General features: G+C 34.6%; 1 protein-coding gene across 1 annotated transcript; it reads left to right on the forward strand.

Annotated features, from left to right (window-relative positions):
* LOC109717355 lies at window positions 7,003–9,729 on the forward strand. Its single transcript, XM_020243098.1, has 2 exons — window positions 7,003–7,111; window positions 7,304–9,729. Exon 2 carries the CDS (start codon window positions 7,312–7,314, stop codon window positions 9,592–9,594), a length of 2,283 nt encoding a protein of 760 aa, XP_020098687.1. The 5' UTR covers window positions 7,003–7,111; window positions 7,304–7,311; the 3' UTR covers window positions 9,595–9,729.

The raw sequence follows: 14,309 nt of genomic DNA on the forward strand, positions 1-14,309 counted from the left end.
AGTCCAACTACAGCAGTTAGAACTATACACAAATTAACCGTAGTTGCAATTACAATAAGAGGCCGTTTACTTGTATATAGTTGCAATTACACTGCAGTTGTAACTGCATGCAAATACAAATTCGGTGTTTGATTTGATATATTTAACTCTAACTGCTGCAGCAGGAACTGCAGAAGAAGGCTCAGCTGAAGTAATTCGAACTACGCCCAAATTGGCCACAATTCCAACTGCAGCAATTAGAAAAAGTAACTTTAAATAAAAGGTATGCTTACCTGTTCAATTATTTTTTAAGCAAAAATTATTTTTCTTTTTTACATTAAGGGTGCGTTTGGTTCGCGCTATCTTTTTAAGATTCCTAATAATCCAATAGGAATAAAAAAAATATAACGGTGTTTGGCTAAACTCACTAAGTAATTTAGTTGGTAATACTGAACTTACTTGGGAATGAGATGCATCCCAAAGTACTAATCTCATTCATTTGAGGGAGGTGGGTATCCTTATATTAATTGATTGGAATAATTATAATATATTTAATTTCTTTCTTTCTTTTCACCCGCCGGTTAGTTGGTATTATTTTTCTTTACACTCTAACCTCATATCTCTCTCTAAACTTTAACTCTTTTTCTCTCTCTAAACTAAGTTATTTCTCTCCCTCTTTTTCTAAAATCTCGACCCTCTCATTCTCTCTAACCTCGACTCTATTTCTCTTTCTATTTCTTTAATTATGCTCTCTCTTTCTAACTATATTCTCTCTCTTTTTTCTAAAAAGATGTTGAAATTTTTTATAATATTATTTAAAATTAAATAAATAAATAAATTGTATATTGTTCGTAATCTTAAATAACATGACTAAATAATATGACCGTACGAACCAAACACCGAAATACTACATTCTTAGTAATAGAATGAATAGGAATAAGATTCTCGGATATCTTTTTACGCCTAGTAATCTTTCATAGTGCGAACCAAACGCGCCTTAAAAGTAATCTCACCATCATATATATAAAATGATAAAATTTTAAAAATTATTTATCAACTGCTTGCAACCAAACAAATTATTTATACTTGTAGCGCTTTCTACTACATTTAACCAAACAGGATGTATGTAGTTGTAACTGCTGTATTTTTAATTACATGCATCTCTAACTACACTGTATTTATAATTATATTTAACCAAACGGCCCCTAAATGGATAGAGTAATTTCACTTTTTAAACAAAAAAATATTTCCTTTTCTAAATTAGACAAAATCTCACCATCACATATATAATGTGATAAAATTTTAGAAATATATTTGTCAGATGCATACAACTAAATAAATTATTAATATTTGCAGCGCTTTCTATTAGATCAAATCAAATAAAATATATGTAGTTGTCCCTGCTGTGTTTTCAACTGCTTGCATGTTAATGTACACTACATTTCTAATTAGGTCCAACCAAATTGGCCCTAATTAAATGTTACAATATTGCACTACAAAAGTAAAGTTTAAATGCTATTATAATATGAAATTGTACAATAAAACAGTTGGAGGCCCATTTACATTTTGGACCGTGTCTGGTTGTTCAAACTAAAATTTTTGTTAGAAAATCTTCTTTATAATATTTATCTCAACCATGGTAATAATATTTGATTAAAGTCCTCCAAATTGCACGAAAATTGAAGAACAAAATNATAAACTGACGGTTTTTTAACAGAAGGGGTATTTATGATAATTTTTTATATTTCAAGGGGTATGCATGATATTTTAACTTTTGTAGGGGTATCTATGAAATTTGTAAATTTTAGAGGGGTATGGATGAAATTGCCCCTAATGTTTTTTGTGTTTATGGATGCTACCAAAAGTGAGCGTAAATCAGGTTCAATGGTCGGAAGGCTCTGGGCTAGGCTAATTTGCTTGAACAATGTTTGGGTGAAACCCAATGTAAAGCCCATTAGACTATGCTGGGCTGATTTTTATGTACAATTTGGAGTAGCCCTATCGAAATCAGGTCCGGTTCCGCTGGTACTTTCCTATGAGCAAAATTTTAAAAAAAAGGGGGGATCAGTTGGAACTACATCACTACATACGGAAGTCCAACTACAGTAGTTAGAACTATACACAAATTAACCGTAGTTGCAATTATAGTAAGAGGCCGTTTACTTGCATGTAGTTGCAATTACACTGCAGTTGTAACTGCATGCAAATGCAAATTCGGTGTTTGGTTTGATATATTTAATTCTAACTACTGCAGCAGGAACTGCAGAAGAAGGCCCAGCTGAAGTAGTTCGAATTACGCTCAAATTGGCCACAATCAGGGGTGTAAACGAGCCGAACACGAGCGAGCTGGAGTCGGCTCCGTTAAGTCGCTCGTTAATAATCGGCCAATACGAGCTGGCTCGTTTAAAGTATCGACGCGAAAAATTTTGGCTGACTATTCGCTCGTCTTATTAACGAGCGAACACAGTTGGCCATTGAGCTGGCCAACAAACAATAAATTAAAAGAATTATATATTAAAATATATATAAATAATTTATAAAATTTATCATTAAGACTTTGAACTAATAGTTGAAACTTTACAATAAAATGAGTCTTTTTATAATTAAGCCTCGTATTTATTTTTTATTTTATAAAAAATTAAATACTAAAATATATTTATATTAATTTATTATTTATATAAAAATATTAAATAAATGTATAAATATAAATATATTGTATTCGAGCTGTTATCGAGCCGAACACGAGATGAGCTGATCCCAGCTCGTGTTCGGCTCGTTATTAAACGAGCTAAAAAAATAGCTCGTGTTCGGCTCGTTTATTAAACCAGCGAGCCGATCTCGAGCTCATTTCGACCGAACAGCGACTGGCTCGCGAACAAGCGAACCTGGATTGCACCCCTAGCCACAATTTCAACTGAAGCAATTGGAGAAAGTAACTTTAAATAAAAGGTATGCTTATCTGCTCAATTATTTTTTAAGCAAAATTTATTTTTTTTTTTTACATTAAGGGTGCGTTTGGTTCGCGCTATCTTTTTAAGATTCCTAGCAATCCAATAGGAATAAAAAAATATAACTGTGTTTGGCTAAACTCATTAAGTAATTTAGTTGGTAATACTGAATTTACTTGGGAATGAGATGCATCCTAAAGTACTAATCTCATTCTTTTGAGGGAGGGTGGGTATCCTTATATTAATTGATTGGAATAATTATAATATATATAATTTCTTTCTTTCTTTTCACCCGCTAGTTAGTTTGTATTATTTTTCTTTACACTCTAATCTCATATCTCTCTCTAAACTTCATCTCTTTTTCTCTCTCTAAACTAAGCTATTTCTCTCCCTCTTTTTCTAAAATCTCGACCCTCTCATTCTCTCTAACCTCAACTTCATTTCTCTTCCTATTTCTTTAATTATGCTCACTCTTTTTAACCTATTTTCTCTTTTTTTTTCCTAAAAAGATATTGAATTTTTTTATAGTATTATTTAAAATTAAATAAATAAGTAAATTATATATTGTTCGTAATCTTAAATAACATGACTAAATAATATGACCGTATGAACCAAACACCAAAATACTACATTCTTAGTAATAGGATGAATAGAAATAAAATTTTCGGATATCTTTTTACTCCTAGTAATCTTTCATAGTGCGAACCAAACGCGCCCTAAAAGTAATCTCACCATCATTTATATAAAATGATAAAATTTTAAAAATTATTCATCAACTGCTTGCAACCAAACAAATTATTTATACTTGCAGCGCTTTTTACTACATTTAACCAAACAGGATGTATGTAGTTGTAAGTGTTATATTTTTAACTGCATGCGTCTCTAACTACACTGTATTTATAATTACATCTAACCAAACAGCCCCTAAATGGATAGAGTAATTTCACTTTTTAAACAAAAAAATATTTTTCTTTTCTAAATTAGAGGAAATCTCGCCATCACATATATAATGTGATAAAATTTTAGAAATATATTTGTCAGCTGCATACAACTAAATAAATTATTAATATTTGCAGCGCTTTCTATTAGATCAAATCAAATCAAATATATGTAGTTGTACCTGCTGTGTTTTCAACTGCTTGCATGTTAATGTACACTACATTTCTAATTAGGTCCAACCAAATTGGCCCTAATTAAATGTTACAATATTGCACTACAAAAATAAAGTTTAAATGCTATTATAATATGAAATTGTACAATAAAACAGTTGGAGGCCCATTTACATTTTGGACCGTGTCTGGTTGTTCAAACTAAAATTTTTGTTAGAAAATCTTCTTTATAATATTTATCTCAACCATGAGTAATAATATTTGATTAAAGTCCTCCAAATTGCACGAAAATTGAAGAACAAAATTTTTTTAACATATTATTTTAATTACTATATTATTTATGATTAGATCTTTCACAATCACATGATACAATATGATGATCTATTTCGTAGCTCTATTTGCGTGATTATAAATAAATAGTTTGATTTTTGTTGCTTATTTTATAATTTAATAAGTTAGCAAATTTTACTTGCAAGTTAATTTACCTTATTCAAAAAAAATAACTTATCATTTTATTTCAGAAATTTAATAAGTTTCTTAAGTAAATCAAAAAAATATATTAAATAAAATATTCAGTCATTTAAATCCTATGCGGCATAATTGTCACAGTAAAGATTTTTCAAATTTTGGAAGGAAAATACACGGCTCAAAGCTCAGTTTTGCACGATATTTCGCATAAAACTCCATTTTGCAAGTTATTATGCACAATAATCACCTAGGAGTTGCTTGGTTTTTCAGAAAATTATAAAAACTATTTTTCCGAAGATAAGGTTTTTCACTGCAAAATCTCTTTCGTAAATTTTATCTTTCGAATGAAAACTTTAAAAATAAGAATTTTTATAAAATTAAAATAAAAAAAGTATTTTTTACAAATTTAAAAATCAAAAATTATTTTTTTCAGTAAAAAAGTTATTTTAAATTTTTTTTTAAATTAAAAATCAAGCTACCCGCTCCCTCGGCTCACACAAAGCAGCAGGCCGGCCTGCAGCGCCTGCGTGCGTGCCAGCCTGCTGTCTGCGCTGTAACCGCCGTTGGCGTCGAAACGGCTACTCTTTTTTTTCCCCGTCCTGCAGCCCTGCACGTTATTTCCGTGCAAAGACATTTCCAGAATCGCATACGTGGCACTGCCTCAGCTGGAAAAGCTGTTTCGATATAACTGCGCCTAAAAATGCTAGCTCCAAATCATTTACTTCTATTTTATATATATATATATATATAGAGTTGGACTGGGCTACTATTAGTAGCAAAATTCTATTATTGCTACCAGTTTTTTAACTTTTGGATCAACTCTTTTCATCATTTCTAACAATCGGATTAAATACTATAACCCGGTGGAGACCACTCAACTCTAGGGGACCACTCAACTCTAACTGATTAATATCATCCTAACCCTACAATTTTTCATCCAATGGTTAAAAATTTGATAGCAAAAAGAGGATTTTACTATTAATAGTATTCCAGTCTAATTCTATATATATATATATATATAATTGAGCTAGAATATTTTTAAAAGTATCACTCCATTGGTGCTTTTAGGTTTCTAGCTCTTGGATCTACTCCTTGATTACTAATAACTATTGGATCAAACACTATTCCACCTACCACCACCTACCACTACCTACCACCATCATCACAACCTTACATTCCTCCATCCAATGGTTAAAAACTCAAAAGCACCATCTCATTGGTGCTTTTGAGAGTATTCTAGCTCAACTCTCTCTCTCTCTCTCTCTCTCTCTCTCTCTATATATATATATATATAGGCTGAGGCTACTATACTCTTATGAGTATAGACTTCCTGTACTCATAAATTTTTAACCGTTAATTGATGGGATGTGTGGCTAGGATGATGATGGTTCCCACTTAGAATGATAGTGGTCCCCTAGGGTTGAGTGGGTAGTTAGTTGAATAGTATGATCTAACGGGTGGAAATAATTAATGAAATAAATCTAAGGGCCGAAAACTTATGAGTATAAGGGGCCAAGGGGGTCAATACTCAAAAAAGTATAGTAGCCGAACTATATATATATATATATAATATATAATTACTAGAAAAAAGCACCAACCCCTTGGTACTTCTAAGTTCTAGCCCTTGGATCACCTCTTTAGATTACTAATACCTTTTGGACAAACACATATTCAATCCTACCACTCATCACTTCCACCTCATATCCTCATCTAAGTAACTAAAATTCAAAAGTCATACCCCTCATAATGTTTTGAAAGTATTCCCAGCCAACCCATCTCTCTCTCTCTCTCTCTCTCTCTCTATATATATATATATATATATAATTTTATATTTATATATGGTAGCTATTAAATTTCATGTTAGAAGCATGTTATAAAAAGTAAAATCTATGAGATAAAAATTGTAATATAATGAGAATTATTATTATTGTGTAAATCACATACTGATAAATTGATGTAAAATTTGTGTAATAATAGGTCTCTATCTTTTTTTAATTAGCATTTTTAATTTGTAACTATATTAATTTATGTTTATTTTAAAGATGCATCACTTTTTTGGTTTGATATTTTATACTCAGGAGACAACAGTTTATTAGATTTTTCTTTTTTTTTAAAAAAAAATTTACACGAATGCAGCAAAAACTGAGCAATCATGACCCGCCACGTGTACAAAGTTGCACTGACTCGTATACAGCGGGTTGTATACAATCCGGTGTCCCTTCGTTGTCCCTGCGGGGCCCACCCGTCCCTTTTGGTGCTAACGTGGAGGCACCACCACTCATATTTATTTGTCCGAGACACACGTTGCACTCGCCGTTCCCCAAAAAGCACCCGATTAAAGATACCCACATGTGACCTCACACAAACACCCGCGCTATCCGAGCTCAGGTGCCTCACGTGGGACCCACGTGTTACATTTGGGTCACTTTTGGTAGTCACATGTTTGGTGCATTGGAAAATGATTCTTTTACCTCGTAGATATTTTTTTTTAATTATTTTATTGTTCTTCGTCTCCTTTCCCTTCCGATCGTCTCTCTCGGTCGCTCGCTGCTGCGAAATCGCCTGGACGAGGAGACGAAAAATTGCGGAGAACCCCCTCGCCTCCAGGTCGTGTTTTACTTTGCTCCCTCTCTTCTTCACGTCTTTAACCAAATTAGTCCCTCTTCTTAGCTCGCTTTTACTCGTAGGTCCTCGTCTTCTACTTTGTACTTACTCTGCTTCTACCTTGCCCTAGCACTGAAACTACAAAGTACGTTGTATTTTTTTTTTGTTGTTGTTTTCTCTCCACTAAAAGCGTAGGGAGGGAGATGGAAACCCTAGAAGCCCAAGACGATGGAGCTCCAGCTCCGAATCCGAAGCCACCGGAGCCCGAAACCCTAGATCCTTGTCCGGCTCAGCGGCGGCGAAGGGCGGAACCTAGGGCTTCGCGAACCGGAGGCCGCGGCCATGCTAAGGTTTCATCTGAGCCCGTGGAGAGCCCATCGGTGGAAACCCTAGTTTCCTCTGATTCGAGCTCCAAGGAGAACCCATTTCGTGCTGGGGATTTGGTTTGGGGCAAGATCAAGGGGCATCAATGGTGGCCGGGGAAGGTCGTCGATCCTTCAGAGCAACACGGTTCAATGGACCACCAAGAGGAGGATCGGAGTGTTCTCGTCGCTTTCTTCGGCGGCGGCGGTGGCGGCTTCGTGCGGTGTGAGCAATCGCAGCTCAGGCCCTTCAAAGAGGGATTTAATCAGATGGTGAAGCATAGTAGCTCCAGTAGCTTTGTCCGTGCTGTGAAAGATGCTTTAAATGAAGTGAGGAAGTTTTTGGACTCGGAATTCGCTTGTTACTGTGTAGTGGAAAAAGACCCAGCTAAGGATTCGATGGAAAAGAGGCATTTTGATGAGAAATATGGAGTTAGCAATGGAGTCGGGGCACTGTCAATCACTAATTGCTCACCTCGGCAATTCCTCGAGCACCTTCGTGAAACTGCTCGAGATGTTTTGGTAGCTAATATGCTTGAAGTGACCATGTTCTTGAGTTGGGCTGCAGCTATTAAGCGTTCAAATTGTTGCTCTGTTCACTTTGGGGAAGTGTATGCAGACCAAGTAGACGAGTGTGAGCCCAACGGGTTCGGAGATGCGGATAAGAACAAAGTCGAAGAAGGTTGCCAAGTTCTCAAGCATAGGTTGGTGAAAGGACCAGATATATCGAAGGAGTCGAACCGAAAGAAAGAGAGGAGCATTGCAGAGCTCATTGGAGTAACTGACAGTGTTAAAGCAGAGATCCATGATGATCAAGAAGAGAAAGAGAACATCAGCTTGAGTAGGATGGATAGGTCGTTATCTTCATCTCGGAAGAGGAAAAAGAGGGCTGAGACTGATAAGAGTTCCAATGTGGAGAATGGTGGTCTTTTGTCTGCCGAGGAAATGAGCTCGGATAGACGAGAGCGTAAGAAGAGCAAATACCTGTTGCCTCCCTTCACTTTTCTAGGCGGGCACAGCAAGCGCCCTCTATATACTACTGCAGCCGAAGATGGAATGCTGGAGAATGAAATAGAAACTCCTCAAGCTACGCCTCCTGTGTCCCCATCAAGCTCTTTGAAGCAGGGCAGTAAGACTGCTCATTTACCGGTAGATGACGACGATTCTGTTGAGAAGATATTATATGAGTTTCTTGCTGCGGCAAGCGATCATCTTCATCTGAAAAGGAACCATTCAGTGAGACCGGTGAAGTACTTCTTCGACAAATTTAGGAGCTATGCATACACCGAAGGTTCAGAATTTGAGAGCTACAAACACGTCCTTGATGGTGCGGAGATTATAGATACGAAATCAGCTAAGAAAGACATGGGTGATGGGTCTCGGAAAGGTAAATCTTCAGGAAGAAGGATCAAGAAGAAGGCTGAAGCAAATGGAAATACATCATTGGAGCAAAGCAGCGATATGAATACCATTGGGAAGGATAAAGAGGCCTTTGTTGAGACCCGCTTGGTGTTAGATCTTAATCATGTAAATGGTCCCGAAGAAGTTAAGCCTAGGCGTAAGAGGCGAACAAAAAAGAGTGATGCTGTAGGTTGTGATGCCGGAGGTGAACCCCTAATGGATTTGATGCTTGATTCCATCAATCCTCTTAAGAAAGCTATCCTTCAGAATAAGGCAAGTAGAAGCAAGAGCGTAGACAATGATAATTCTCCATTTCTCAAAGGCCACAAACTCATTTATCAATCCGAAACTAGTAATGCTGATAAGAAAAAGAGTCGGAAAGCAGCGAATGGCGAAAGTGTAGTGACTCCAGTCCAAGTACATGCCAATGGTCCAGAAGAGAGTAGACCAAGGCAGAAGAAGGAGAAGGTAGAGGGAACTGAGCACAGGAATGTGAGTTCCGTACCGAATTCCCCTACTGCGAAGACCCCGCTTCCATACATAAAGAGGAGCCTCGAGAAGATGATATCCAAGTTGCATGGATCCACTGCCCATGAGAAAGAGTCCGGGCGTACAATGCGGTTGAGGCCGGAAGTAGAAATGAATCTACTGGGTGAGATGGAGTGCATGCTGGAAAAGGTTAACAAGTTGCTCACTGAACCTTGTGCTGGTACTCATGTTTAATTATTTACCTGAGTCTCTTATATGCTTTCTAATTAGAAGTACATACTTTTGGAATAGATATGTAAATTTGCTTGAGAATGTTTTCTCTTCTTGTTGGCCAGCAATATAGTTCCATATACAGATAATTTGCACCCAGCCTTTTCTTTTAGGATGACCTTGTAGGATGAGTTAATTCTTGATGACTTAAAATTAAAATCCTACAATAGGTTATTAGGCTTAGGTATATATTAGTTTGTTACCGACATCTTTCATGTAGTTGGTTCCAAAATATTTGCTGCATGAAAGGCTCTGTGCCTGTTTGGATGTGAGGTATTGGAACAACCTTCGGTGATTGCAACATTAAGTTAGGTATTGCACTTGCTAGTGAAGGTTACCAGCTGCCGATCACCTCCGACCAATCAGCAATTCCATTTGAAAGAGAAGATAGAACAAAGAAAATGGCAGACGATAGTGCAAGAAACAACAATGGAATGACATTTAACGATACAGCCGTCATAAACCTATAAATATTTTGTTTTCCATAACTGATATAGTCAAGGGTGTCATTGATGCAACTATTTTCTGAGTGGATTTTTTGTTTTGTTTTTTTTTTCTCTCTTTGACTTATGATGTCTGCTCTTTGATGATGCAACAATGTACAGCTAAGTCCAACGGTAAGATGTTTGATCGGGTAATCGCTGTTGTCCATTATTTCATGGTGTTGCCTATGTTAGAACTTCAGCTGTGGTTGCGGTGACATGACGCCAATGGAGTCTTTTTACTTAAAGGCTGTTTAGCGCCTTTCATTTAGAAACTTTCCTGGCCCAGCATTTGTGCCCGACCATTGTCGGGCCCAGCGTCTGTCCTTATCCAGCACAGTTGCAAGAAAGTTTCTCAGGGAGAAAACTAAAGGAACCAAAGGCGCTTAAATCGAAGGTTCCATTAGTGCCGTATCACTGCAACCGCAGCTAAAATTCGTAACATAGTCTAAGCTAGGAGACTCTGTGATCAGGGGCTTCATCCTTTCCGCGAACTAGAATTATTTCTTTCGCTCAAAACTTGCTCTTCCTGGTTCATCAGTTCATTGGTTGCGCAACCTACATTTCATCCCTACATTTCATCTTATTCTTTTTCAGTGAGATGGATGCATGCATATTGAAAATACTGTGTTGCTTGTGGTGGCCATAACGCTTTTAGAGTTGGCTACTTTTCATTGTTACAGGTTGTGAAGATTCTAATTCGTCAGTATTACTTTTAGAAACATCACTAGCGAAAAGATTATATAGCCGATTTTTGGCTTTTTTACCTGTATTTGTGGCACTCTTACCATCTTTTCTGGGCTATACTGCAGTTTACGGCGTGTTTTTTTTTTTTTGTTCGTAGTGATTTTTTGGTTGAAAGTGACTTTCCGTTGAATAAGAATTTGGGTAAAAATTATTTTTCAACTGTTGTTTATTTGATGAAAAGTTAATGACTTGGAATTCTCATTTTCTTTTTATTTTCACCAAAGATTTTCATATTAGCACATAAGTGAGTGAAAAATTAAAAAACTTAATGCTAGAAGGAAATATACATACAAGGAGCTTATTTCTAATATATCTATCTATAAACTACTATTAATTTTTCTAATTTAAACCACGTAATAGGATGATTTTAAAATTTAGCTGTTGTGAGAGTGTGAGACCCACCGATCAGTATTAATAACTTTTCTTTTTCCATTAAATTAGGTTATTGATAATGTTATATATAACAGACCCACCATCCTTCCTCAGAATATCTATGTAATAATTATTTTTATTCTACAATAGTTCACTTTTTTCGTTTTCTTTCTTTGTTGTCCGCTATATATATTGTGTTTTCATTCTAAAAATATTTAATATATATTTTTTATTATTGACCAATCAATTATGATTATTTACTGCTTTTTATATTTTTGTTTGTTTATTTAATTTGTAGATTTTTACTATAATTTTAGTCATTGCATTTACACGTGTTTCTACACCAGTATATTTTAAGAGCAATGATACGTACTAGTTTTATCAATTTTTTAACACTAAAAAGTTTAACAGAAATTTTTTAAACCCTTGAAAGAGGGTGGGAGGCAAAATTTAGAACTTATAATATATATATATATATAGAGAGAGAGAGAGAGAGAGTTGAGCTAGAATACTATCGGTAGCAAATGGGCTTTGTTGCCACCCATTTATTTTCGATGATGGAGCCTCAAAATCGATGATCGGTATCGTTGAAAATAATCTATACCAGTTGAAGTATCTAGAAATCAAATTTCATGCTTTTTTGATATTATTCTCTTGTTCATTATGTGGGCGTAAAAATGAACGACTGAAAATGAATATCCTTTAAAAAGTGATGATAGAAATTTTGTAATCAAGATCGAGAGTATAGATCTTGTTCTAAATAGTTTTAAAAAAATTTTAACCAAAATTTAATTGATTTGGATAGCTTTACACCGTTAAACGAAAAAACGCCTCATATTGATCATTAAAATTACAAATTTTGAAACTCTTTGATCATTAGGTCAATGATGTCGAAAATTTTTGAGATTTGATTTCTAGATACTTTAAGTTGTATAGATTATTTTCAACGGTACTGATCGTTGATTTGGAGGCTCCATCATCGAAAACAAATGGGTGGCAATGGAGCCCATTTACTACCGATAGTATTCCAGCTCAACTCTCTCTCTATATATATATATATATTAAATATAAAAGTTAATAAATTAAATTTTAAAAAATTTATACCGACTGATTTGACACGTGCCCTCTTCAGAGCATATATTTTTAGTGACTTTTTTTGCTTTTATTCTTTAACTAGCGTAAAAATTTGCCCGATTCAGTGGATAGATAATAGAAGCAAATTTAAAAATTTTAATAAAATTTATATTTACAGTTTATTGATATATAGGAAGCTATACAATATTAAGCACAACCAATTTGCATGACTAAATTAGACTGTTAAAAAATAAATTATAGCTAGAATCAACTCATTGATAGAATATTAATTTGGAGTATGTAATTAAATGTTGCACCTTGCATGTAATTAGAGGAGTGGGAAGGTGAAGGGTTAGGCGTTGAGGAGACGAGAAGGTGGTTTGATTAAAAGTTTTTTTTATGGTACATGCAAAAGAGTTACAAAAAAGAGAGGGTGGGAGATTAATGGAGAAGATGAGTGTATTAAAGTTATAAAGCCTACTCATTAATAGAATATTAATATGGTACGTGTAATTAAATGTTACATCTTATATGTAATTAGAGGAGTGGAGATGTGAAGGGTTGGGCGTTGAGGAGAGGAGAAGATGGTTTGATTTAAAGTTGGACTATGAGAATAAAATGTAACATGCCACGTGATAAAAAGTATTGTGCCTTCGTATAGATTTATATAAATTTATAGATTACAAAGCAAGCAAGCCAAGTACAATTTATTTTAAAATTTAAACTTTTTTATTTTAATATTTTCTGCTCATGCATGTTGATACGTGCATGTGTATGTGTCAACATGGGCACTTAGGAGAGAGGCTGCAATTGCACTTTAGTTCTTCTATTTATAAAAAATAAATAAATATTAGTTTTAGTAACTTGATATAGTTTGATTTTAAATTTAAAACACAAGATCCTCTTGAATTGGTAATCAACTTTAAGATTTTGAATCTAGTTTTTGGAATGTGTAGTTATATAAATTTTGGGCCTGAAATATGATTTAATATATATTTTTTTCTTTTGTTTGTAAGATAGTCAAAATATAGTACATGGTATTCCTAATGGCGTACGTTGAAAGTGAAGCTGCCCAAATGGCTTACATTTTGTATTTATTTTATTCGAGGAGGGATAAGGGTTTGCGGAGAATCCAAAGCTATAATCCTGAGATAATTTAATGAATTGATGTTACGAATACTACAAGGCCGGCCACATAGGGCAAAACTTGTATGAGTATCATTTTCAAACTGTAAGTTTGGTGCGATGCGGATGGACGCTGCGTGGCCCATGGGACCGGCAAGAATAAAGTTCTTTCACTTTCGCTGTTCCGTTCTCTTTCTATTTAAAAATTCGGAGTGTATGATTTTTTTTCTTACTTTTTCTTTTATTCTTGCTCGTCTGATGGGCTATACAGCATTAATTCATACACATTGTTTCAAAACTAGTAATTTGTGGGCGATGTTTATACAATTTTTATCGGAACACATGGGTAATATATATAAGTCCTCTTTATTCGACATGCCATCTTTATTTTTCCATTTGCAACGCGTGGACCTCTCAAACTGAAGGCCACCTTAATTTGAACTTTTTTTTAATCCAGGGACTTTTAAGTTTTTAATTTTTAATAGTTAAATAATTTTTATTTTAAAAAAGAATTATATCAACGTGCATTTTTGGGTAAATTATGACAGTTGTCTAACTTTTTACTGAAGTTTTCTTAACCTGCTAAATTATTTTTTGCCAAAATTTTTTTAGTTAGAAAAAAAAAAATTAAATGCGACTTATTTTTTCAAGATAATTTGTACTGACCAAAAGAAAAGGATTAAAGGGACATGAAAGCTTTCCGCCGTTTGCAACTTTTCTTTTTCTTCAGTTTTTCATTTTTTCCCACATATGGTAGGAGTAGAATATTCTTTGGTTTCATTGTGCATTCCGTCTGCAGACGGACTAAAATTAAAAATCCACCTTGGGTGGGACTTTAATTTTCAAACTTTAATTTATTATAATTTTTACTAAAAAATT

This window comes from Ananas comosus, linkage group 11, assembly GCF_001540865.1.
Source record: "Ananas comosus cultivar F153 linkage group 11, ASM154086v1, whole genome shotgun sequence".
Classification (NCBI taxonomy): domain Eukaryota; kingdom Viridiplantae; phylum Streptophyta; class Magnoliopsida; order Poales; family Bromeliaceae; genus Ananas; species Ananas comosus.

Excerpts from the sequence above, each read along its gene's own strand:
- LOC109717355 (XM_020243098.1), top strand. The coding sequence starts at position 7,312 with ATGGAAACCCTAGAAGCCCAAGACGATGGAGCTCCAGCTCCGAATCCG.